The sequence below is a fragment of the Scyliorhinus canicula genome, chromosome 4, assembly GCF_902713615.1.
Source record: "Scyliorhinus canicula chromosome 4, sScyCan1.1, whole genome shotgun sequence".
NCBI lineage: Eukaryota > Metazoa > Chordata > Chondrichthyes > Carcharhiniformes > Scyliorhinidae > Scyliorhinus > Scyliorhinus canicula.
Genome location: NC_052149.1, coordinates 104,611,293 through 104,636,625, shown reverse-complemented (window position 1 = coordinate 104,636,625; position 25,333 = coordinate 104,611,293). Strand labels below are relative to the sequence as shown.

General features: G+C 45.7%; 1 protein-coding gene across 5 annotated transcripts in view; it reads right to left on the bottom strand.

Moving 5' to 3' along the window:
* Window positions 1–25,333, bottom strand: part of dnm3a (dynamin 3a) — a 338,917-nt gene that overhangs the window by 135,319 nt on the left and 178,265 nt on the right. For all 5 annotated transcript variants that reach the window (XM_038794962.1, XM_038794965.1, XM_038794964.1 and 2 more), the window contains one exon: window positions 24,162–24,275. In XM_038794962.1, the coding sequence (XP_038650890.1) occupies window positions 24,162–24,275 (114 nt within the window). The remainder of the gene's footprint in view (window positions 1–24,161; window positions 24,276–25,333) is intronic.

Below are 25,333 nucleotides of genomic sequence, written 5' to 3'. Positions count from 1 at the left end.
TGCACGCGAGGCGAGTGATTTACCAATGTCAGGCTTTAATTAACTAGAACACAGCCTGGCGATCGTCTACAGTGGAAAGGAACGATCGTCAGGCTTCTGAGCATTTATACCTCGTTGATAGAGGCGTGGTTAACTCAGCCTCTCGGCCAATCGGTCGAGAGGCACATGACCGACCAGGGCCAATGGTAAGCCGACGTTCTGGCCCAATGGCAAACGAGTATGCAGATCATATCATCACATTCACCCCTTACGGAGAAGGAAGGCGGGGGGGGGGGGGGGGGAACGAGACCCAGGGGGGGGGGGGGGGGGGGAGAACTGATGATATGAGTAGCCGTCGGGAGAATAATTTTCTCTCCGTACCCTTGTCGAATTTGGGGGCTTGCCACTGGCCCAGACATAACAATATTTACAAAAGGAAGTCCATGGGACCGTAGAACTCTAGATGGATTCGATCAGTCGCTTGGTGGTCCTTGACGTCCTGGCCGAGCGCCGTAGTGGAGGAGGTGTCGTCGGATCGGCTGATGGTCCTGCTGATGTCCTGGAGTCCGGGAGCGATAGACCTCGAGTAGTCTCCGTCACCTGAGCTGGCCGCGGGGACGCCATGGATGAGGGATGGGGAAGCTGAGTGGGGTGCTGGGGTGAAAAAGGGGAGGGGGGGTCTGTGGTGGGGGGGGGCTGCACGCCGGCGGGTGCCAGGTCCCGGAGGGAGACCGTGTCCTGCCGACCGTCGGGGTACTCCACATACGCATACTGCGGGTTAGCGTGGAGTAACTGGACATGCTCCACCAACGGATCGGACTTGTGCACCCGCACATGCTTCCGGAGCAAGATGGGTCCGGGGGTGACCAGCCACGTCGGGAGAGGGGATCCGGAGGACGACTTCCTGGGGAAAACAAGAAGACGCTCATGAGGCGTCTGATTAGTTGCAGTACAGAGGAGTGAGCGGATAGAGTGCAGTGCATCGGGGAGCACCTCTTGCCATCGGGAAATAGGGAGATTTCTAGACCGGAGGGCTAGTAGTATGGTCTTCCAGATGGTACCATTCTCCCGCTCGACCTGTCCGTTACCCCGGGGGTTATAGCTGGTCGTCCTGCTAGAGGCGATGCCCCTGTCGAGCAGGAATTGACGCAGCTCGTTGCTCATAAATGAGGACCCCCGATCGCTGTGAATGTACGCGGGGTAGCCGAACAGTGAGAAGATGGAGAGTAGGGCCTTAATGACGGTCGATGTGGTCATGTCGGGACAGGGAATGGCGAAGGGGAAGCGGGAGTGTTCGTCGATAACCGCCAGGAAGTAAATGTTGCGGTTGTTAGAGGGAAGGGGCCCCTTGAAGTCAATGCTAAGACGTTCGAAGGGGCGGGATGCTTTGATCAGGTGTGCGCGCTCGGGGCGGTAGAAGTGCGGTTTGCACTCGGCGCAGATGTAGCAGTCACGGGTTACTGACCTGACTTCCTCGATGGAGTAGGGCAGGTTGCGGGCCTTAATGAAGTGGTGTAGGCGGGTCACCCCTGGATGGCAGAGGTCTGCGTGGAGGGAGCGGAGGCGGTCTATCTGCGCGCTGGCGCAGGTACCGCGGGACAGGGCATCAGGAGGCTCATTGAGCTTCCCAGGACGATACAAGATATCATAGTTGTACGTGGACAACTCGATCCGCCACCGTAAAATCTTGTCATTTTTGATCTTGCCCCTTTGTGCATTATCAAACATGAAGGCTACTGACCGTTGGTCTGTGAGGAGGGTAAACCTCCTGCCGGCCAAATAGTGCCTCCAATGTCGCACGGCTTCGACTATGGCCTGGGCTTCCTTTTCCACAGATGGGTGGCGGAGTTCGGAAGCCTGGAGAGTTCTGGAGAAGAAGGCCACGGGTCTGCCCGCTTGGTTCAGGGTGGCCGCCAGAGCTACTTCTGAAGCGTCGCTCTCGACCTGGAAGGGGAGGGCCTCGTCGATGGCACGCATCGTGGCCTTTGCGATGTCCGCTTTGATGCGGCTAAAGGCCTGGCAGGCCTCCGTCGACGGCGGGAAGGTCGTGGTTTGCATGAGGGGACGGGCCTTGTCCGCGTAGTTGGGAACCCATTGGGCGTAGTATGCGAAAAACCCTAGGGAGGTGGTAGAGGCGCCCGTCAGCCTCGAACGCGGTGTACAGTCGGTCACTCGCGCGGATGGGGAGCTGGTGGTAAGCGGACTTAAGGTCCACAGTGGAGAAGACCTTGTATGTCGCGATTTCGTTTACCATTGTAGAGATACGGGGGAGAGGATACGCGTCCAGTTGCGTAAACCGATTGATGGTTTGGCTATAATCGATGACCATCCGGTTTTTCTCCCCCGTCCGGACCACCAGCACTTGGGCTCGCCAGGGACTGTTGCTGGCCTCGATGACCCCTTCCGTCAGCAACCTCTGGACCTCGGACCTGATGAAGGATCGGTCCTGGGCGCTGTACCGTCTGCTCCGTGTGGCGACGGGTTTGCAATCGGGGGTGAGGTTAGCAAACAGGGAGGGGGGGTATAGGGCCGCCGAATTGAAAAGTCAAGCTCTGCAGGTTGCACTGGAAGTCCAGTCCGAGGAGTGCCGGTGCGCAAAGGTCAGGGAGGACAAGGAATTTATAATTTTTAAAAACCTTCCCTTGGACCGTGAGGTCCGCGATGCAGCACCCGGTGATGTGGACGGAGTGCGAACCTGAGGCTAAACCGATTTTGCGTGTTACGGGATGGACAGGGAGCGCGCAGCGTCTTACCGTGTCAGGGTGAACGAAGCTTTCCGTGCTCCCGGAGTCCAGCAGGCAGTCCGTCTTGTGGCCGTTGAGGTGGATCAGCGTAGTCGTTTTGGCGAGCGTGCGTGGATGAGACTGGTCGAGTTGAACGGCCGCGAGCCGTGGAGAAAATCCGTCGTCGCTGTCCGATTCCATGCTGGAGGGACCTTGCGTGGCAGATGTGGAAGCCGGTGGCCAGGATCACCAGGTGAGGTCTGTTCCCCAAGATGGCGGCGCCCAGGACCCGCACGTGGGGTAGGGGCCCCAAGATGGCGGCGCCCAGGACCCGCACGTGGGGTCGGCACCCCAAGATGGCGGCGCCCAGGAAGCCCTCGTGGCCGCTGGAGGCGGAGCTAGCGTTGCCGGCGCTGTGAGCGGAGAGGCGCGCAGGCCGGCTCCAAGAGGTGAGTGACCGGCATCAGCTGCGGGGATGCACAAGCCGGCTCCAGGACGACGGCTAGGTGCATCAACTGTGGGGATGCGGAAGCCGGCTCCAGGACGCCGGCTAGGTGCATCAGCTGTGGGCGGAGGTAAGGCGCGCGGGCCGGGTGCGGGGGGAGCCGAGTCGCGCTGCGGGCAGGCAGGGACCGGGGGGCCCGGAGAGGCGAGCCGGTCGGGCGCCGGGGCCCGGGGGTGGGGGGAGCCGGGGTCCGGGAGCGAGGGAAGCAGGGCCGCTGCGGGCAGGCAGGGACCAGGGGGGCCCGGAGAGGCGAGCCGGTCGGGCGCCGGGGCCCGGGGGCGGGGGGGGAGAAACGTGCGCGGCGCAGACCAGTCCCAGGCTTGCCCCTTTTTTAGTAATTGGTGTAGGGAGTCCAGTAATAATTTAGTAATTGGTCCAGGATAGAAGCCCGCTCTGTGTGAACTTTCTGTAGTACGTCCTAAAAAAGATCTTAACTCCTGGATTGTGGTGGGGGCAAGGGCATCTTTAATCATCCTGACCCAACCCTCCAAAGGGTGTAGCCCTGACTTGTCAACCTTGTACCCTAGATGTTATTTGAGGTGCCAGAAAAACACATTTCTCCCTCTTTAGGCGCACGCCTGCAGCTGAAAACCTCCGAAGGACTTCCTCCAGGTTTTGCAGGTGTTCTGCCATTGTTTTTGCCATAGTGAGAACGTTGTCCAGGTAAATGGCGACCTGTGGTAACCCTTGTAATATATTCTCCATTGTCCTCTGGAATATCGCACAGGCTGGCGATACCCCGAAGGGTAATCTTGTGTACTGAAAAAGGCCCTTCAGAGTGTTTATCATTGAGAATTTTTGAAACTCTGTCCAGCTTCAATTGTAGATATGCGTGGCTCCTATCCAGCTTTGAGAATTAGAGTCCTCCAGCCAGCTTTCCATACAAATCCTCAATACGGGCGATCAATGAGGCGAAGGCTACGATATCTGCCTCCGCACCCGTTTCCAACCCTGGCTGATCCGACACCCCGAATATGGCCTCCCGGAGACCTGGGTCGTTTCACCACCTTGGAAATTACCCAAAAAACCTCCTTCCAGTACTCCTCTAGCTTTGGACAGGACCAAAACATATCAACGTGATTAGCGCCCCGCCCCCCCCCCCCCCGCAACGCTCACACACATCTTCTACTCCTTCAAAGAATCGGCTCATCCTCGCCCTCGTGAGGTGTGCTCTGTATACCACCTTCAGCTTTATCAGCCCCAACCTCGCACATGAGGTGGAGGCATTCACTCTCCGGGGCACCACACACCAGACCCCCTCCTCTATAACCTCTCCCAACTCTTCCTCACACTTTGGTTTGATCGATTCCAGTGGTGCCTTATCCTCTTCCAAAATAGCTCCATACACCGCTGACACTACTCCCTTCTCCAGTCCCCTTGTCGTCAGCACCTCCTTCAGCAATGTGGAGGCCGGTTCCTCCGGGAAGCTCTGTATCTCCTTCCTGGCAAGATCTCAAACCTGCATGTATCTGAACATTTCTCCCTGCTCCAGCCCATACTTCGCTTCCAGCTCCGTCAATCCTGCAAAATCGACCCCGAGGAAACAAATCTTTTAGTGTCTTAATCCCCTTCTCTTCCCATTTCTGAAATCTTCCATCCCACCTCCCTGGCTCAAATCTGTGGTTCCCCCGAATCGGCATTTCCCTTGACCCTGCCCCCAACCCGAGGTGTTGGCAAAACTGCCTCCAGATTTTCGATGAAGCTATTATTACCACTTAGTATTTCCCCGGAGCTATCGGGAGTGGCACTGTTGCCAGTGCTTTCAGTCCCGACCCCCTGCACAAACTCTCCTCCATTCTGACCCACTGGGAATCAACCCCTCTGACCCAGCTCCGCACGTTCTCCACATTCACCGCCCAGTAGTAGTACATCAGGTTCGGGAGACCCAAACTCCCTGCCTGCCTTCCCTTCTGTAGCAGCACCTTTCTCACTCTGGCCATCTTCCCTCCCCCAATCTCCCTGAAAAAAGCCTTTGGCAGGAAAATCGGACGGCGTTGAAAAATAAACAGAAATCGCGGCAACACATTAATTTTAACCACCTTCACCCGACCCGCCAGTGACAGAGGGAGATCATCCCACCTTGCCAGATCGGTTTTTACTCTCCCCACCAAACTAGTGATATTGTACCTCCAAAGCCTCCCCCACTCCCGGGCAACCTACATCCCCAGATACCTAAAGTGAGTCCCTGCCCTACGGAATGGCAGCCCCCCCACCCCTGCCCCCAACCCCGGCCGAGACACCACAAAATACTCACTCTTGTCCAGGTTCAGCTTGTACCCCGAGAAAGACCCAAATACTCACAGTAGCTCCAATATTCCCCCTATCGACACACTCGGTTCCGACACATACAGCAGCAAGTCATTGGCATATAAAGACAGCCTATGCTCTATTCCCCCCCCCCCCCCCCCCCCCCCCCCCCCCCCCCGGGCACTATTCCTTTCCATACCCCCGAACTTCTTAATGCAATGGTCAACGGCTCAATCACAGGTGCAAACAGCGGGGGGTACATATGACATCCCTGCCTTGTGCCACGGTGGAGAGTAAAGTATCTCGAGCTGATGTTGTTTGTGCGGACAATCGCCTTCAGCTCCTTATATAATAGCTTTACCCAGTTCACAAATCTTGGTCCAATCCCAAACCGCTCCAGAACTGCCATTAAGTACCCCCATTCTACCCGGTCAAACACCTTCTCGGCGTCGAATGCCACAACCACCTCTGTTTCCTTCCCATCCGCCGGTGCCATAACGACGTTCAAAACCCTCCTAATCTTCGAAAAAAGCTGCCTCCCTCTCACAAACCCTGTCTGATCCTCACCCGTCACCTTCGGGAGGCACTCCTCCAGCCTACCCGACTGTACCTTCGCCAAAACTTTTGCGTGATACGACCCACACTCCGTCGGATCCTTATCTTTTTTTAGCAACAGTGAAATCGATGCCTGCCCCAAGGTTTGTGGCAACACCCCCTTCATTATCGCCTCTTCAAACATCCCCACCATCAGGGGTGCCAACTTATCCTTGAATTTTTTTATAATATTGCACCGGAAACCCATCCGGCCCTGCCACCTTCCCCGACTGCATCCTCCTAATCGCATCCTTTATCGCCTGCTCCACTATTGCTTTTTCTAATGTAGCCCTGTCCCCCTCCCCTAGCCTCGGGTACTCCAACCCATCTAGGAGTTCCTGCATCTCATTGTCTCCCCCGGGTGGCTCTGATCTGTACAACCTCTCATAAAACTCCTCAAAAATCTTGTTAATCAGCTCCGGGGCCACCACCAACTTCCCTATCCCTCACCTGAAGAATTTCACTTGCCGCTGCTTCCCTCCGAAGCTGACTGCTAACATATCTCCATGTTCATAAACTGCATCCCTTGCTCTTCTCAGTTGGCGCACCGCCTTCCTGGTGGACAGTCGGTCGAAGCTCGCCTAGAATTCCTTCCTCTTTTCCAGCTTCGCTGGGTCCCCATCTTCTGTATAACTCCTATCTACCTCCAACATCTCATCTATTACCCTCTGCCGCTCCAACCTCTCCTCTTTGTCCACCCTGGCCTTAAACAAAATTACCTCACCCCTCACCACCGCCTTTAGAGCCTCCCAGACAACTGCCTTTGACATCTCACCCATACAGTTGAAACCTACATATTCCTTCATTCCCTTTTCAATTTTCTCACAGAACAATTGGTTCGCCAAAAGCCCCACATCCAGTTTCCACCCCGGCCTCTACACTACCCCCTTCTCCAGTACCATATCCACCCAATGCGGAGCATGATCTGACACTGCAATTGCCGAGGATTCCGACCCCTTGGCCCCAGCCAACAAAGCCTTCCCCACCACAAAAAAGTCGATCCGCGAGTATACCTTATGGACTGCTGAGAAAAACGAGTACTCCCGTTCCCTTGGGTGCAGGAACCTCCAAGGGTCCACCCCTCCCATTTCCACCATTAGCCCAGCCAGCGCCTTCGCCCCACCCCCCTGATGGGACCAGCGAGCGCGGCCGTCACCTGTCGAACCTCGGCTCCTGCACCAAGTTCCAGTCCCCCCCACAATCAGCTCGTGTGTGTCCAAGTCGGGGATGGCCCCGAACACCTTCTTTGCGAATCCCACATCGTCACAATTGGGACCGTATACACTTAAAAGCGCCACTAACCTCCCCTCCAGTGCCCCGTCACAATCACATATCTACCCCCCTGATCTGCCAACACCTTCTCCATCTGGAAGCGTATCCTTTTGCCGACCATTGCCGCTACCCCTCGAGCCCTTCCGTCAAATCCAGAGTGAAACACCTGACTAACCCAGCCCTTTTAATTCTCACCTGGTCCTTCACCCTCAAGTGAGTCTCCTGCAGCATTGCCACATTGGCTTTCAAACTTTTAAGATGCGCTAGCACCCTTGACCTCTTGACCGGTCCTCCTAACCCTCTCACGTTCCACATGACTATCCTAACTCGGGGTCTCTCACCCCCTTCACCCTTCTTATCCACCATCATTATACCACCGAGCCCTGCCCCGCCCCATCCATTATTAACATCGAACCCCTCCCAAGAACCCCCCCCCCCCCCCCCACATTTCCTCTTGAAAAAACATCTTCCAGCATTAATCCCTTCCCCTCCCCTCGTAGTCCCATTGAAACCTGCTAACCAGGCTCGAATGTCCACAGTCCTCACTCACCTCACCTCCGTTCACTCGCCGACGTTAGTTAGCTAGCGCGGGTGGCTCCCCCCACCAAGATATATCGTCCCCTCACGCCCAGTCCCAGAGTAAGAAAGAAAAACAACAGTCCAACCCATACAATTCACTAAAATAAGATCTAACCGTCGCAACACAGAACGCCAATCAACCCAACCATTAACTTGAACTCTGTAACAATGTGAAGAGAAGTAAATTACAACACACACCAGTAAACAGAAATTTGTAGCATTTATACATTTTCCAGCTCCCCAACCACAGTCCACAGTCTCTCTTCCAGCTCTGCTCCTCACATCTGTCCCAAGGCTTCTGCCCTCACGAACGCCTCAGCCGCCTCAAAATAAAAGTCTTTGGCCTCATACGTTACCCCGCAGCTTCGCCATGTATACCATACCATATCGCACTCCCTTTATAAACAGTGCCACCTTCACTCGCCCAAACGACGCTCGTCTTCTTGCCAACTCCACCGTCAAGTCTTGGTAGATCCGAACTACCGCACCATCCCACTGCACCTCATGCTTCTGCTTCGCCCAGCTTAACACCTTCTCCTTCATGCAGTACTTATGGAAGCAGATAATTACTGCTGTTGGCGGCTCGTTCACTTTGGGCTTCGGCATTAATGACCTATGAGCTCGGTCTAGCTTGGACTGGGAGGGGTTCTCACCCTCCCCCATCAGCTCTGCCAATTTCTTAACAAAGTATTCTGTTGGCCTTGGGCCCTCTGTCCCTTTGGGCAAGCCCATAATTCTCAAATTGTGTCGTCTCGAGCGGTTCTCCAAGTCCTCAAGTTTTGCTCAGAGTCCTCTGTTGATCTCCACCACCCTCCGCAACTCGTCCCTCATCGAGGTGAGCTGGTCGCTGTGCTGTGTCACGGCCTCCTCCACTTCCTTTATCTTCTCGCCTTGGTCTCTCACCTCGGCCGATGCCTTTGCCACAGCTACCCTCACCGGGACGATTGCCTCCTCCACCATTGGTTTCAATGCGACCACCATCTCCTTCCTGAAGGCCTCCAAGTGCCTTGCAAACTGTTTTTCCAGCTCTACCGCCATCACCTCGGTCATCTTCTCCACTGTAAATAGTGCAGCCCCACCATGCGGTTCGGCCTCTGCCATCCTGTCAGCACTTTTGCTCGACTTCTCATTCAGCGGCGAGCCCATGTTTCCTCCCTTCTTCGACGCTGCTTTTTGCATCCTTTAACGGCGGATTGTTTTTCCTTTTTTTTTCTTTCCCCTTTTCCGCCCTTCACCCTCCTGTCCTTCTTCAATCCGTTTTTTCCTTTGAAAAAAAAGTACATTTGGGAAGAAATTTTTTTTTTCACCAAACTTATTTAAAACGTCTTTCTCTTCTTTTTTGCATCCCTCCAGACTTTCCCTGGGACTGGACTTCAACATTCTTAGCACACTCCAGGTGGAAGCCATCCGACGTGGGACATCTCTTCTACATCCCGCCCTGGCTTCAGGCCTGTCGCCTCGGCCTCCGCTTGGCTCCGCCCTCGCTGCTCTGCCCTTCGAGCGCGTGCTGGGCCCAATGCCTCGGCACCCGCCACCCAACTCCGCGCGAGTTTCTTCGCCGGTTTTGAAACCGGCCACGCTAGCTGCCCGTGAGGGTCCCAAAGGCCATCAATGGTTGGGGGGGCGATCGAAAAGTCGGGGAAACCCCTGAAAGCACCGCAAATCGTGGCCACCGGCGGGAGCTCTTCCCGATGCGGCCAACCCGCTCTCAAGCGCCACTGGAATTCCCATCCAGTGCAAATTTTATTAAATACTGTTTCCCCTGTCACTGCTCCCGTGTCGACTTCCATTAATGTGGGACGTCCATTCGACCTTCTTATTAATTTAATGGTTTTGATTTAACCATCGTTACACAATTTAGTTGTTCCTCATCGGAGGTAGGTGGGGTTTCTAGAGTGTGCATTCTCCTGTACCCTGGCCTAGTCCTTCTCCAAGACGTTGGTTTTAGGCTTCTATTTCTCCACTTCAGGGTCAAAAGAATCCAACGTTCCAAATAAAGGCATTTTGCCTGTCAGTGGCTTATCCTCAATATGTGTCGGCTGCTAATGAGCATGTTCTTTCGGGTCATTCCGTGTTCCTCGTCGCCACTGTAATAAGTCCACGGACGCAGAAGTCCCGTCACCAGAATTCCTTTTATTTACAAAGACAACAGCCGAAGAACCAGGTGCATTCAGCTTGCTGTCTACACTGGGAGTGCAGAAGATCTGACACTCCCTGTTATATACAGAGAAAGGGGTTCCCTGATTGGACCACTAATCAGTGAACTCATATTCTAATTGGCCAATCTCAAAGGCCTGGCCTAAGTCATTACACAGGGTTTCAAGGGGGGGGGGGGGGGCAGCCTGTGTGGGCTCCCAAATGACCAGAGGCTCTTTAAACATTTACAGGACCCTGTGAGCAGTCAGTAGAGTGAACAGCCAGGGGCCTGTAACATGTATTGAATGGTTCTGCATACTGCAACAATGGCAGTCAGTGTCCGTCCACCCCGATTTCAAGGGGGCACGTCAAATCCACTAATATGCCATTAAGTTGCTCCCCACTACTCCCCCTAGCCTTGGCAGCCATTCCTCAATAGCTCTACGGTTCTCCTGTTGTAAATTGTGCCCACATGACTTCTGCCTAACAGGAGCGGAGCATACTGGGTCAAACCCGGTAATAATATGTAAACACATGCAGATGTCTGTTTTGCATGGCTGCGCTGCACAGGGCTCAAATCACATCGCACCCACCAGCGGGGCACCGGAACATGGCTTTCATTTCGACACCGGGTACAAACCTCTATTTTCGATGGACACCTGATTCTCTGCCCGATCGCAAATCGGGTTTCCGGCGTCGTGGGGTGGAGAATCCAGGCCGGTTCTACAGTGCTGTTTAGTTGTGCTGGGTCATGGCAGAATTTACATTATTCAATGATGTACACATGAGTTTGGGCAGAAATTTGAGCAAAACAAAATCGCTCTGTAAATAAATTAAAATTTGCACGCAATTTGCTGATTGCATCTGAGGCAGAAATTCTAGGGCAGAATAAGTTCCATACAAAGGATATCATTTTTCAGTTAGAATCCATTCCTTACCTCCAGAGACTCAAGGATCATTAACAGTAACATGGTGAATGGAAGTCAGAATGGATCCATGATGCTGGCGAATAAATTCAAACAATCCAGGAATTAAGGAGTGGGATTCTCCATCAGCCGTAAATCGTGGTTGGCGGGAATTCCAGCCTGGCAATGGTGTCAATGCGTTCTATGCCCATGCCAGCGGAAGCATGCAAATTGTACAGTAAACGCCATTGGCATATCATTAATGGGCCCACCCTGGCATTTTCCAGACATCCTGCAATACCCCATCTCCAATAGGAGGAATTACCAATGGCAAGGTTCACTTGTGGTATTGAAAATTTGGAAACAGATACCGTGGTTGCTGAGGGGAAGAGAGGGGGTACAAAGAGTACCCAACATCTCGATAGACATGCTTGTTAGGTGAACTGGGCATTATGAGTTCATTCTCCCAGTGTACCCGAAAGGTGTCATAGTGTGTCAACTATGGGATTTTCACAGTAACGTCATTGCAGTGTTAATGCGAGCCTATTTGTGACACTAATAAAGATTATTATTATAGTGTGCTGACAGTTGTACCACTGGCCGGGGGCACAGGGAGGGGGGTGGGGGGCGGCATAGAACATAGAACAGTACAGCACAGAACAGGCCCTTCAGCCCTCGATGTTGTGCCGAGCAATGATCACCCTACTTAAACCCACGTAACCCGTATACCCATAACCCAACAATCCCCCCATTAACCTTACACTACGGGCAATTTAGCATGGCCAATCCACGTAACCTGCACATCTTTGGACTGTGGGAGGAAACCGGAGCACCCGGAGGAAACCCACGCACACACGGGGAAGACGTGCAGACTCCACACAGACAGTGACCCAGCCGGGAATCGAACCTGGGACCCTGGAGCTGTGAAGCATTGATGCTAACCACCATGCTACCGTGAGGCCCCACTGCTACCGTGAGGCATGGAAGTGAGCTGTGGGGTCAGGGGTGGCCGGCCACGGACCAGCATTCCTGCAGCCTGCAAGGCAGCCATCCGGCTGCGCACGTCGCTGACAGCTCACTGTGAACTTAGCGCCACAAAGTACCCTTTGGCGTCAGCTGTCCCATCAATGGAATGGGCGTGCTCTAGTGCAACCAATGCCATCTTCATGGCTGGGATGAGAGTCGGCATGCATTGAAATTGCACAAGTTCCACATGGCACTGGTACTACCCCATTAATGGATCCTGAACTTATATAGGAATGGTGCCACTTTCGGATTCGTAGAACACGATTCAGTCCCACCGTCGACACTTAGGACTGGATTCTTCCACCCCACCCACCGCAAGTTCACCACGGGCAGGATGCGGACAATGGAAAAGTCCATTGGCCTTGGGTAGGATTCTCACATCGCTGGGCAGAAGGGGCCGGAGAATCCCACCCATAGTCTCTGAAATGGAGAATCCTGCTTAAGAAGTTTACTAACAATTGGAATTTTCGCATCAGCATTTTCTAATTAATAAGGAACCTCTCGATAGTAAATGTAGTGTCTGATTGAATCACGCAGGCCAGAAAAGCTCTCAGGTATAATTTCTGGCTCTACTCTCATAAGTCAAGCTTTCAACTCCATTACACCTTTCTCGACAAATTCCTGACCATGCCTCGATGCAATAAAAACCTATTAAAAGCGGTTTTTGGGAACAAACAGAATGCTGGCATAAAGGTCATAATTGATTTTTCTGCAAGCATTTAAGGAATGCAGAATGTAACTTACCTTGAACGATAGTATATATACACCACAATTAATTTCCTACTGTATGGGAAAGCGATGTGCTCCAGTAAGTCAACCTCATGTTGCTGTATTTTCCAGAAACAATATAACTGATAAATTGAAAATACTTTCTCTCTGCTGGCTGTAACAATGTCACAAGATTTTAGTTTGGGAATGTAAACTTAATATCCAATGAATGTGAGCACTCAAAAAGCACATATATTCAACTGACTTGATCATGTTAAGCATCATTAAACATTAAGTTGGTCGGGCAGCACTGTGGCGCAGTGGGTTAGCCCTGCTACCACACGGTGCCGACTTCCCACGTTCGATCCCAGCTCTGGATCACTGTCCGTGTGGAGTTTGCACATTATCCCTGTGTTTGCGTGGATTTCGCCCCCACCACCCAAAGATTTGCAGGGTAGGTGGATTGGCTACGCTAAATTGCCCCTTAATTGGAAAAAATGAATTGGGTATTCTAAATTTATATTAAAAAAGCATCAAGTCAGTCGTTGTAGACAGAAATGCAGAATTGGTAGATCTTTCATGCTGGCAAAGCTGCTTTAAGTCAATGCAAACTGCATATTGTATTTCAGAGGACTCATAAGAATAGTGGGAAAGGCTATTGAAAAATTTTTTTGTGGGGCACAAAATACTCTTCCTAATTTGAGGATATGGTACATCATGCTGAAAGGGAAGAGGACTTTTGTTTTTCTGACCATTCAATGCTGATTTGTTAAAGTTACTGTTTGATACCAGCACTGAGTGTACCTCAATGCCAGCACTGGTAATCTGAAGTGGAAATATCCCATCTGCTGTTTAAAAAAATTAAATAAAATTTCCTACCATAATAAACCACCATGGACACATAATGTTCAATCTAAGTAAAATCAACCAGTATCCATTAATGGTTTCTTATAACTGTTACATCATAATCACATTTTTAAAGTCAGAACTATATTAAAGTAGGGCTTTTGTGCTAAAATGGTATGGAATCAGGACAGCATGGTGGCACAGTGGTTAGCATTGCTGCCTATGGCGCTGAGGACCTGGGTTTGAATCCCGGCCCTGGGTCACTGTCCGTGTGGAGTTTGCACATTCTCCCCGTGTTTGCGTGGGTTTCATCCCCACAACCCAAAGATGTGCAGGTTAGGTGGATTAGCCATGCTAAATTGCCCCTTAATTGGAAAAATAATTGGGTATTCTAAATTTATAGAAAAAAAATGGTACAGATTCAATAATTTATATTCCTAGATTCTGGAAGAAGAGATGATGTATTAAATTCAAAACTAAAGCTCAGCGAGAATGTGTAACATGTGACTTCATTTCACATCAACATCTGTTACATGTAATTCATTTCTATTTCTACACACAAGAGCTGGTGAGTTGTTGAATGCATTTTACTTTTGAACAAAATTTCAAACTAAACAAATTCACATTAACTGGGTCTAAGATATGGTTCCATGAATACATTAGTTTCTGATTTAAAGCAGTGTTTTCACTCTTTCTTCACAATAGTGTATTTTGTTACTGAAGCATATCAATAAAAATCCAGTGCTGACTTTGGCAGACAGAACCTACAGAGCAAGAATGTCTTACTTGAAGCAGCAGGGAAATATACACAGGCTTACTCCATATTCATCCTAGTCTAAACAGTGTTCAATTGCATAGTAACTTTAAGATGTTTCAAAGCTGTGCTGTCGAAGTGATTGTAGCACAGCTTACTATCATGCTGTTGCACTAGATGCAATTAAGTATACAAATGACTCAAATAATTTTTCAGAAGATAGTTGGACTTAAAAGATCTCAGTTTAGAGATCAGCTAGCAATTCAGCCAGCTTACTAGCCAAAATAGCTAACAGGAAATAGGAAGGCCACATGTGGAACTAATTACTCATGTGTAGGCCATGACAAAGAACATTTCTCCAGACTTTTCATGAGCTTCACTTTCAGGAAGTAGCTATAATTACTGTTCAAGTCTAGGGCATGATTCTTAGTACTGACAGTTCTAGCATTTGAGAGGAGCCTATACCCTTTTCTGTACTGAACAGGAAACTGGGATAAAACTGTTACAAATTAGAAACAAATGCTTCCTTCACAATAAGTCTAAAGTATTTACTAACATAAACATGGACCAATTTTCCTACCAGTAATATATATTTTAGTTAACTGTACAAAACTATTGCACTAAAATGGTTCATCTTGATTTTACAGCTTTTCCATACAAGGGGCCCACTTCCTGCCTCGCTAAGAAAGCTGGCCGAAAGATGAAATGACTGTTTAGCATTACACTAAAACATCTGGTACCATTTTATATACAGACCCATGTCTGAGAGCAGGCAATTCTAGCGGTCTCTCCAGCGGCACAGTGCATACCCAATCTCCCTGGGGTGACATCATCCCATATATGGGTTGCGAGGCCCAACCCACCCTTTTTTTTCTTGTCCTAAATTCATTGCCAGATCCCTGTCTCCTGCAAATGTGCCACGTCAAGGCTGGAAATCACAGTCCTTTTAGAGACTTCAGTGAACGCACTCAACAGTGGATGGTGAACTTGGTGTGCAGGTATAAATTCTTTGATGGCAGAAGACAAGAAAAAGTCAAAGTGTCCTGCTCCGTCGCCCCAGTGTTCAGACTACCTGTTCAGGACAATATTGTTGTACAGTAGTCTGCACATTGGTTAGACTGGGTATGGGAAAGCAGCAGCAGTTAAGTTTCCACACTTTTCAAGGAAGACAGATGAACGGTGCTACAGTAAGAGCAAGTATTTTTCTTTCCTTCACCTTCTGTTTTTGGGGGAAAAAGTCCAGCAAAGATGAGGAACTCTTCTAACAGGAGGCTCTCACCGCATAGCTTAGCAGCAGGAGACATGCCTCGGCCTAATGTTGGACAACACCTGGTCTATGACCTGCCGAACTTCACTGACCTGATCTTACCACCACAAATGGAGATATGCACCATATCAAAGGAAGAATCAACGCTAGGTACTCTGCTGTAAATAACACAAAAGGTCCTCTGCAAAATGAAAACAGTCTACTGTACTTTTCTGTTAGCATTTATCTCACAACCAAAAGTACAACTTTGTTAGTACAAAGATTTAATTTAATGCTTATTTTATAGTAGCATTATAGAAGCAGCAGTAAAAAAATGCTTTCCTTTTAGACATTCAATTGATAAATTTAATGTGACTACCACATTCACTACAACTTTTCACACATTGATTTAGCCATGCAGTTTGTGAACCAGCCTTCAATTATTAATTTTTTTATTCTTCTTCGGAGGGGCTCCACAGGGTACAGATTATTCTGAGGTGAGTGCTAAAATTGTGGGGTACCCGGCAACCATTCAGAAATTCTGTGTGAAATTTTAGAGAGTGTGTGTAAATTTCTGGATTTAAATGCTGAATGTTAATTTTCTTAAGTTTTTTTGCACATTTCTCCAGAAATTACATTTGGTAAAATTCCAGCTGCACATACAAAACAGAATAAATCAAACTGGGCTAGCCACCAGGGAAAGAAGAAAAATAAAGATACCTAAACCGTGGCCCCATAGTTGGTAAAAAAAAACTTTTGCATAAGGTGGCTGAAGTTAACAATTAAAGAAGACATTTCTAATTTGCTTTGTTACAAATAGCGATGGTAAATAATGTTTCAGAAGGGAAGCAACATTTACTAACTTAAAATAAAATGAAATACAAAATAGTTCAGAATCAAATATCATAGGTTGAAATGTACCCAATAGGGACAAAACATATAAATCCCTGCACATTATCATTTTAAAACAAAATTCTTACAATTAGGCAATTATATGGTACAGTATTAAACAATTTAATCTATGTCTAAAGCAGTAATCCTCCTGTTTTTAGCAGCTTCAGTTTAGATCAAATCCAATTTTATTGCAGAGATAAAACATCTACAGCTGCTTGGCATATGTCTCGGAAAAAGGAGTGCTTAAGGAATTCAAAATACGAGTCAGGTCTTACGGGCATCCTCATAGGAATTCCTGTACTCTGAAATTTTATTTTCTATGAGGCTAAATAACACATCACTAATTTCACATGTCTGTTGACAGATCTCCAGCATCATTCCACTGATCAACTTGGTTTCTCATTTGATGGGAAGAATTGATTTCCACATATTTAGTGTGAAAACTGTTCAATATTCTCACTGGAAAAGGTTTTTTTTTTTTTTTTTATAAATTTAGATTAGCCAATTATTTTTTCCAATTAAGGGGCAATTTAGCATGGCCAATCCACCTACTCTGCACATTTTAGGGTTGTGGGGGCGAAACCCACGCAGACACGGGGAGAATGTGCAAACTCCACACGGACAGTGACCCAGAGCCGGGGTCGAACCTGGGACCTCAGCGCCGTGAGGCGGTTGTGCTAACCACTAGGCCACCGTGCTGCCCCTGGAAAAGGTTTTAAAAGCTATACTTTATAATAGCATAATTAGTAAATTATAAACGATAGATTAACTTTTCAAACACAGATCAAACTTACTCTGAAATGACCCTCTTCTGTTCACTCGAGTCACTGAGCACTTTTTAGGAATCACCCAGTGAAGAGATAATCTCTATACTAAACGATGGGAAACAGACTGCGTCTGGCTTTACATCAGGTCTTAGAGTTGAAATGACTATTATGATTCTCAGTAAAGAACAAACATTTTGCCGAAAGCAGTTTGCATATAACAGCATTAAGGCATAATAAAAGATTTTATCAACTAAGTACCTAAAGGCTTTAAAAAATTGCAGATAGGCCAGTTTTTATGATTTGAGCACACATTTTTGCTAATTAAAAACAGATAGATTAATACAGTAATGTATGGTAGACTACTGCATTCAGACTTGCAATCTCCAATTCAAAACTTTATCAACGTTGCACCAAATTACATAAGCAGTGAAAATTAGCTGTCAGTTGGCCACACAAAGACGATTGCAGTCACCAGATGTGAATTTGCAGCCTTAATTCCACTGCCTTTGTGTGGATGGGGAAGCTGAATTTAATATGAGGGAGCAGGAATTTTTTTTGGGAAATAAGGCTTTTTTCTAGTTAAGTAGCTGCAAATTTCACACAATTCGCAAGTCTCTGTTTCTTTGTACTTATTCTCAATCTTGTTGTTCTTGCTGGCCTACTAAATTGTTTATATTAGCTAGGCACCAGCAATGGACCACCCAAGCCTCAAATCTCCATGGAAAGTGACAAGAGGCAGAAAATTGTGTATTGGGTAATTTTTCAACTCCTTCACATCAAAGAAAAACGTTAGCAGGAAAAATTTCTGAAACAGGGCCAATGTCTCAATAATGCTCTGATTCAATTTTCTTTTTTTTAAAGTACTGTATTATAGTTTTTTAAAAACCTCTTAGAACCTTCAAAGCATTAACATCTGATAGGGCTTAAATTACCTGGCAGTAACAACCAGTTCCACTTTTGTAATAAGAAGTAAATTTCATTTTCAATTCAGTTATACACTCAAGATGTGTACCCTTGGGGAAAATGCGTACCTCTCCGTTGGTTTTTTAAAAAAAATAATTAGCACACAAAGATACACACCTAAAATTGCACTTGCTAATTGCTTTCAACAATGCAAAAGGAAGGGAAAAGTGTTCAAAACATAAAGCGTCTGTTTTTTAAAATTAAGCTTAAGCGGAAATGTAGCTGTTTGAAAATAAACATGCAATTTCCACGAATCAACAACTGCACCATACGTCAAAACTTTGTATAAAAACCAGGATATTGGCCAGTAGGCGAAGGTTTCATTACTAGATGGTATTCAGCTCAAAATAAACATTTACAAATATCCATTTCCTGCACGCCTGCCAGTACATACACTGCATAACGCATACCATTTTTGTAGTTTTAAAGGTTGTGGACTTGAGAGACCAGTAATACAGAGTTTATTTTCATATTGTATGATCTTATCTATCCAGTGAAGCATAACGCTGCCTGAAGCCAGTCTAATTTATCAGGACAAACAAACTTGCATGATTCAATACAATCTGTTGATCCTAACAGTAAAGTCCTGGACAGCTGCAAATTGTAACCAATGTATGGCAAGAATTATTTGTTAACATCAAAAGTTTAAACCCTCAGTAATAAATTACCTGTATCTTTTTGCATATAGCCTCAACTGTAATAACTATAGACCAATTATAACATATCACCAACAATAACATTTCCCAACATTCAATTAATGGATCCAATATTGGATCCAATATAGTTCAGATTATGTGGATTTCACAACAATCAAAATCAAATATTTTGTCACATTGTGCATTAATAATAATTAAGAATAGCTCTATCAGAATCTCATCAATTCGGCAGCCTGCCTGTTGAGCAATCAGTGCACTTCAAAATGTCGGATGAATTGTTTCTGACACGAAATAAATGCAAGCTTTTCATAACAAAACATTTGCAACATTAAGTCAGCAACATTAAACATTGGCATTATTTCCCTCATGTAAACAGACTGACGTACAGCAATAGCATTACCCAATAGTAATAAATGTAATAATATACAAATTGATTACTGAAGCATTCAGATATCGCTACAAACTAGTACAAAGCAATTTTTCTTACTGTATGATGCAGAGTACTCATACTAATGCCTGATTTTAAAAATATAGTAAGCATATATCTATATATGGTATGCTCTCGCCACACACAGGAATTGTCTTTTATTTATTTAGTATCACAATTCATGATACATTCCTCTTTTCAGCTATGTGAAAGCATTTCCCACGCCACCCACCTGTTTTTAGGCTAGGTGCAGTCAAGTTGCCATAGTCCCTGATGACCAGGCTGCTTTCCACTTTGAGTGGGAAAGCTGATTGGTGGTGATTTAACCTGAAGATCACCACGCCTCAGGTAAGGGGCAAGGTTGAGAAGGAAGGGCCTTCATGAAAAACGTCTCATCTGCAATTACATCGAGCCAAACTGTAACTAGGTGCTCAGATCGGTCATCCAATGATGTGTGTGGGAGGTGGGGGGGGACGGCAGAAAAGTGAAAAGAGGGATGGAATACAGAACATCAAAATGCATACATCTGGATATAAATAATAACTTACTTTGGAGTAAGAACTAATCTTTACGCTCACACAGTCTATGTACATCTAAAAGTAAATGCTCAGACAAAGAGTCATCCAGACATGAAAAGCTAGCTCTCCCTTCTCTCCAGATGCTGTTAGACCTGCTGAGATTGTCCAGTATTTTTTTTTGTTTGAGAATAAATGTGATTCCTTCTGTGCTCCATTGCATATTTGTGATTGTTACATAACCAAAAACCTATTTCAACATGTATTATGAAAAGAGTGCAAAATGAATGTTGTCCTGTCAACTGTTTTGGAAGATCATTGTCTACCGTTACACTTATGACACAGAAGAACACAAATGCTAAGGAAACCTAGCAGTGGCTGGTAGGAGTTGTCATGTGTCTGCCTGTCTACACTTGCTGTGCAGAAAATCCTCTCACCTGTACAGCAGGCACAGACAGGCAGTCACATGACAACCCAGCCTGACTGACAGCCACTCAACCGGAAAAAATCTGAAGAACCATTCTCACTACAAAAGGCTTCATGAGATTTATTAAAATACCATCTTCAGCAATGCAATACTGCTGCTTTGTCAGTTCACTTTTCTTCCTCATCAAGTGTGATGGCTACATGTTTTGACTGATGTACAATTATTTTTTTCACTAATGTAGTGATATGAAAAATAAAAGAGTTTATGGGTAATCCAAACGTTAATTGGATTGGTTTGATTGGACAAAGAGCTGTACAAGTTTTAAAGAAGTAGATACTTTTGAAACTATCTGAAAGAACTGCATTTTGACACTTCACCAGCATTAAAGAAGCATGTCTAACTCTGTACAGTTTTCACTGTTATAATGTTCAGTCATAAAAAATATGTTTTCAATCATTAAATTTCCTGATATTTATACACTTTAGCGGTGGCTTACCATTGCTTGAAATGAAAAGGAACCTAATAAGGATAATTAAATATTTTTCAGTGGCTTCAATTTTACAAGTAACAATGTGCAACGTCTGTCATGTAGTTTCATACAATATATTACATATTTTAAAATGTTTCATCACCAATCAGCCTTCTTATTAAAAAAAATACAAAATTAATGGGTACTTTACAACACTGTACTGACCAGTTAATTTACTTTCAATTACTGAGATGTTTAACTTGTATTTCGAGATGGAAATCATTCACACAGAATGAATATTTTGTTTGGATCAACGGACAACAGTGTTATCACTGCTCAAGCTCATTAGATTCCTGAACTGTCAAACACTTGTAGGGACACAACATTTAAATTGGAGTTAACACACAGAATCACAGAATAATCGCAGTACGGAAGGAGGCCATTTGGCTTGTTATGTCTGTGCTGGTTCTGTGAAGGAGCTAACAAGAAGCTCATACAGTTGAACACAAATAGCAATTTCCCAACTTAATAATACTTCCAAAAAAATACACTTTGTGACTGCAATAGTGCTGGAATTCCTTGTTGGTACTATCAAATTATACGGGTGCAGACAACTGCAGAGTTGAAGGTCGGCACTCTACAATGTAAAAAGCTCTGTTGCCTTATTCAGCTATTCAGCAACAGCATTGTCCCATTAAATTTTGGGTCAGTTGGGCCTTCTGATTAAGAAAGCAAGCAGAAACTTAAATGAGCCTAGCCTACCTGTAGAGACTTGGTCCTTAGTCCAAATGTGAAAGGAGAATAGTGGTATGTGGATGTCACTCTTCTAAAATGACTCGAGGTGGAAGTCCCTTACAGGTATCTTAATACCCTGATCATGGAGCAAATTTTGAGTGAGTCAACGTAGCTGCTAATGTTTATATTCCTCAAGGTACTCTTCTACCTATGAGTAATCAGTAATGCATTGTTCTATAAATGCTTTTATCCCTTAGCTAAAATGAACTTTAGCAGGATCATTTTAATATAATAAAATATTCAGCATAAATATATTTTGTTGCAAGGTAACATGAAAATTATCCCACATATATACCCGCCAAACCCCAAGGTTTGTTGGAACAGAGCATCTCACAGCATGCTCCGTTTAGTTAGTTGTTTATCCTTACCCTTCGGCTTCAAATAGTTTGGTTCCGCAAATTTCTTGGTTCTGCAAATTGCTGTAAGTGTGATTTGATCTGTTAACAGCATGGTAAGTGTAATGGGGCACAAGGGATACTGGTGAACAATGTGACCAACAGTCTATCTTAAGCAATGAGATTTATGAATTGGGAAAATAACAAAGAAACAACAGAAACAGAAACAGGGTGAATAGAACCAAATTAGGTGCAAAATGGGAGAGCGGCACAAACTGTACAGCAACTTATGATTCACAAGTCATTGGGTACCTCTTCCGTACCGCAGGTTGCCGGGTGATTTACATAATAATAACAGCACATGCATCATATTCGCTGTTACCTGCCCAGAAAATTCTGGGCCACAATTCTATACCATACTCATACCTACTGGGTTCACAAAAAATATATTGTTCATTTTTTACTGACTCTAGTCATAACTGATAATTGGCCGATCTGTGTTATATTACATATGTGCAATATGGCATATTATTATGGCTCTCAAATCAGTACAGTAAATTTATTTTCGGAAATCACATGCCTCTTAACTTAATAACACCTTAAAAGTGAAGAATAGACTGCATCACACCATCAATCATATGACCGTCATAGTTTGGGGGGGGGGGGGGGGGGGCTAACCAATTTTAAATGTAATTTAGAACCTGTTGCCTGGAAGGAATTAACTCAAGTTTATTGTTCAAACTCTCACACAGTTAATTATCACATTTCTGAGCTGTGAAACTCTCCCCAACAGAGTTAACAAAAAGCTATTTATATCTTAAGCTTAAACTACAGTTAACTGTTTCCATGAGAAAATACTACTGTCTTTCACAACTGTGCGTTCATTTTTTAAACTGGTAGTTGCCAGTCTCTTCACTGTTAATAAATAGTTGCTTTTTAAAAAGTACTTTTCTTATAGCTACATTATTTTGGGTGAAATACAATTGGCACATCTGTGGAATAAAATCATTCTGGTATGTTAAATTCATTTTCTCCATTATGCTTTTTATATTTGTTTCTCGTCATACTTCTTATACCAATTATTTGGTCATCCTCCTATCTCAGTCTATCGCTCAAGATCTATTTTTATTTGACAACATCGCTGGGAAGCACCTTTGGGCAATTTACTACATTAGACACATAATAAACTGCAAGTTGCCATTGATGCTATAATAATAATAATCTTTATTGTCACAAGTAGGCTTAGATTAACACTGCAATGAAGTTATTGTGAAAAGCCCCTAGTCGCCATATTCTGGCGCCTGCTCGGGTACACAGAGGGAGAATTCAGAATTCTCAGCTGGTACGGGAATTGAACCGGCACTGCTGGCCTTGTTCTGCATCACAAATCAGGTGTCTAGCCCACTGAGCTAAGGGGAGAGAAGATAGCTAAGGGGAGAGAAGATGATGATACCAAACACTTCTAGGGCAGGGCTACTTCTACTATAAACAGAGCAAAGCAATTTATGAAATCACTACAGTGCAGAAGTAGGCTATTCAGCCCATCGAGTCTGCACCGACCCTCTGAAAGACCACCCTGCCTATGCCCTATCCCGGTCATCCCACATAACCGTTGGACATTAAGGGGCAATTTAGCATGGCCAATCAACCTAGCCTGCACATCTTTGAACTGTGGGAACAAATCGGAACACCTGTAGAAACCCACACTACATGGGGTGCATGCACAAACTCCACACAGTCACTCCACACAGTCACCCAAGGTCGGAATCGAGGCAGCAGTAGTAACCACTGTGCCACCAAACTTACTAGTTGACCCTAACATTGTGTTTAAATCCAAGCTCAGACTTGAAGCCACTGCCGTGCCAAAATCACTTTTCCATTTTCCATACCTACCACATCTTGTGACTTTGAATGAACTTACAAATTTACCACCCATGTTGAATTTTTGAATTGGCTTTATACTGTGGAGTTGTGCCCATTAGGAACTAAGTTAAGATTGTCTTGAAAACATTTCACAGAGGATCCTGAAAAGTTACAGAAAAGAGAGAGGCATTCCAACTGCCTAATCAGATTTGAAATGAAGGTATTCTAAAATATATCACTGTGTGTAGCCACATGCTACTTCCCCAGCTAATGAAAGAGGTATACAACAGTGCCCAAATTGGTGAAGGAGTTACTCAACATTAACATTGAAAGGCTTGTCCTTTAATTATCTCTCGCTTCTAATGAGGACATTGGTCCAGCTCCTACACTCAGCATTGAAGAGTTTGGTGAATCAACACACTACACCAGTTGGCGATTTAAGAATTCAACAGCCATATGCAGCAACATCCTTTGGAGAGAATAATTACGGTGAATTACACAGTTGTGATGGAACATGAATGTCTTCTTACCTCTTCATCCTTGAACCAACAGAGACTCTCTGCAGTCAATACAAACCAGTATTCCTTGGAGCCTCCTTTGATGATGCTAATGTTGCTTATGGTTAGCCAACCTTTTCTTATCACCTACAGGAATTGTGGATAGAAAAACAGATATAACACCTCGTGAAAGTATAACTTCCACTTACTAGTCTTACGAGTACTGGATAAGTGGTCACTATGCTGTCCTTCTCTTGTAAAGTTAACACCCACCCATCGATTTTTTTGTTGCAGTGTTAGCACCACATTACTACGTATTTGCATATACTATCTGTAACTTTTTTATTTTCAAAATAACACTAGCAATAAAACCTCCCTGAAAGTAGTGGTTGCACTCCATAGGTGCTGTGTAGGAAGTCTAACGCAACTTGAATTACACTACAACTCTGATTTTTATTTCACAGTACACTGCTGCTGGTGTGATTGTGAGCACGAGTAGTGATGTGACAACACAAAGTATGTGCACTCCAACACACATACAGAGAGCCCAAGATCACATTGTTCATCCAGAAGCAAATTAACATTATGACTGCACTCTTTGCCTTAACTACAATGAAAATGACTTGAAAGCATAAACATATTAATACTACAGTATACTAGGACAGAGAGCAGGCAAAAGCCAAAACAAATGTCAAAAATATAGGTGTGACAATGTTCATGTGAATTCAGCAATATTGAGCACTTTTGCAGAACAAAGAGGCCAATTTATTGGTCTTCTTTAAATTAAAAATAAATTCCTTTGTCGGATTATGAACCAGCGTTTCTTCATTAAAACCTGAGAGGAATAACTCTGTTTCTCAAACTGAGTTTTCAAAATGATTTGAATTCTTAGCTCGATCTGAACTTAAAAAAAAACAATCCCTTTGCCCCGAATGTGCAGTATGTGTGTTCTTGATGCTTGGAAGTGACATTGATGGTACAAAAATACACACAGCAGGCTACATCACCCAAATGTGAGGCAGTAACTAAAATCCTCGTCACACTTGACTCCGTAATCCTACACTCCCATCAAATAGCTTTACTCGACAGAAGCATAGAGTGGATAATCTGGGCTGTAATGCTGTAGTCCTATCACCTTTCGCAGTTCCCTCCAAGCGTAGCGTCTCTACTGGGATCACAGAATCACTCTTAAAAATTTCACTTCT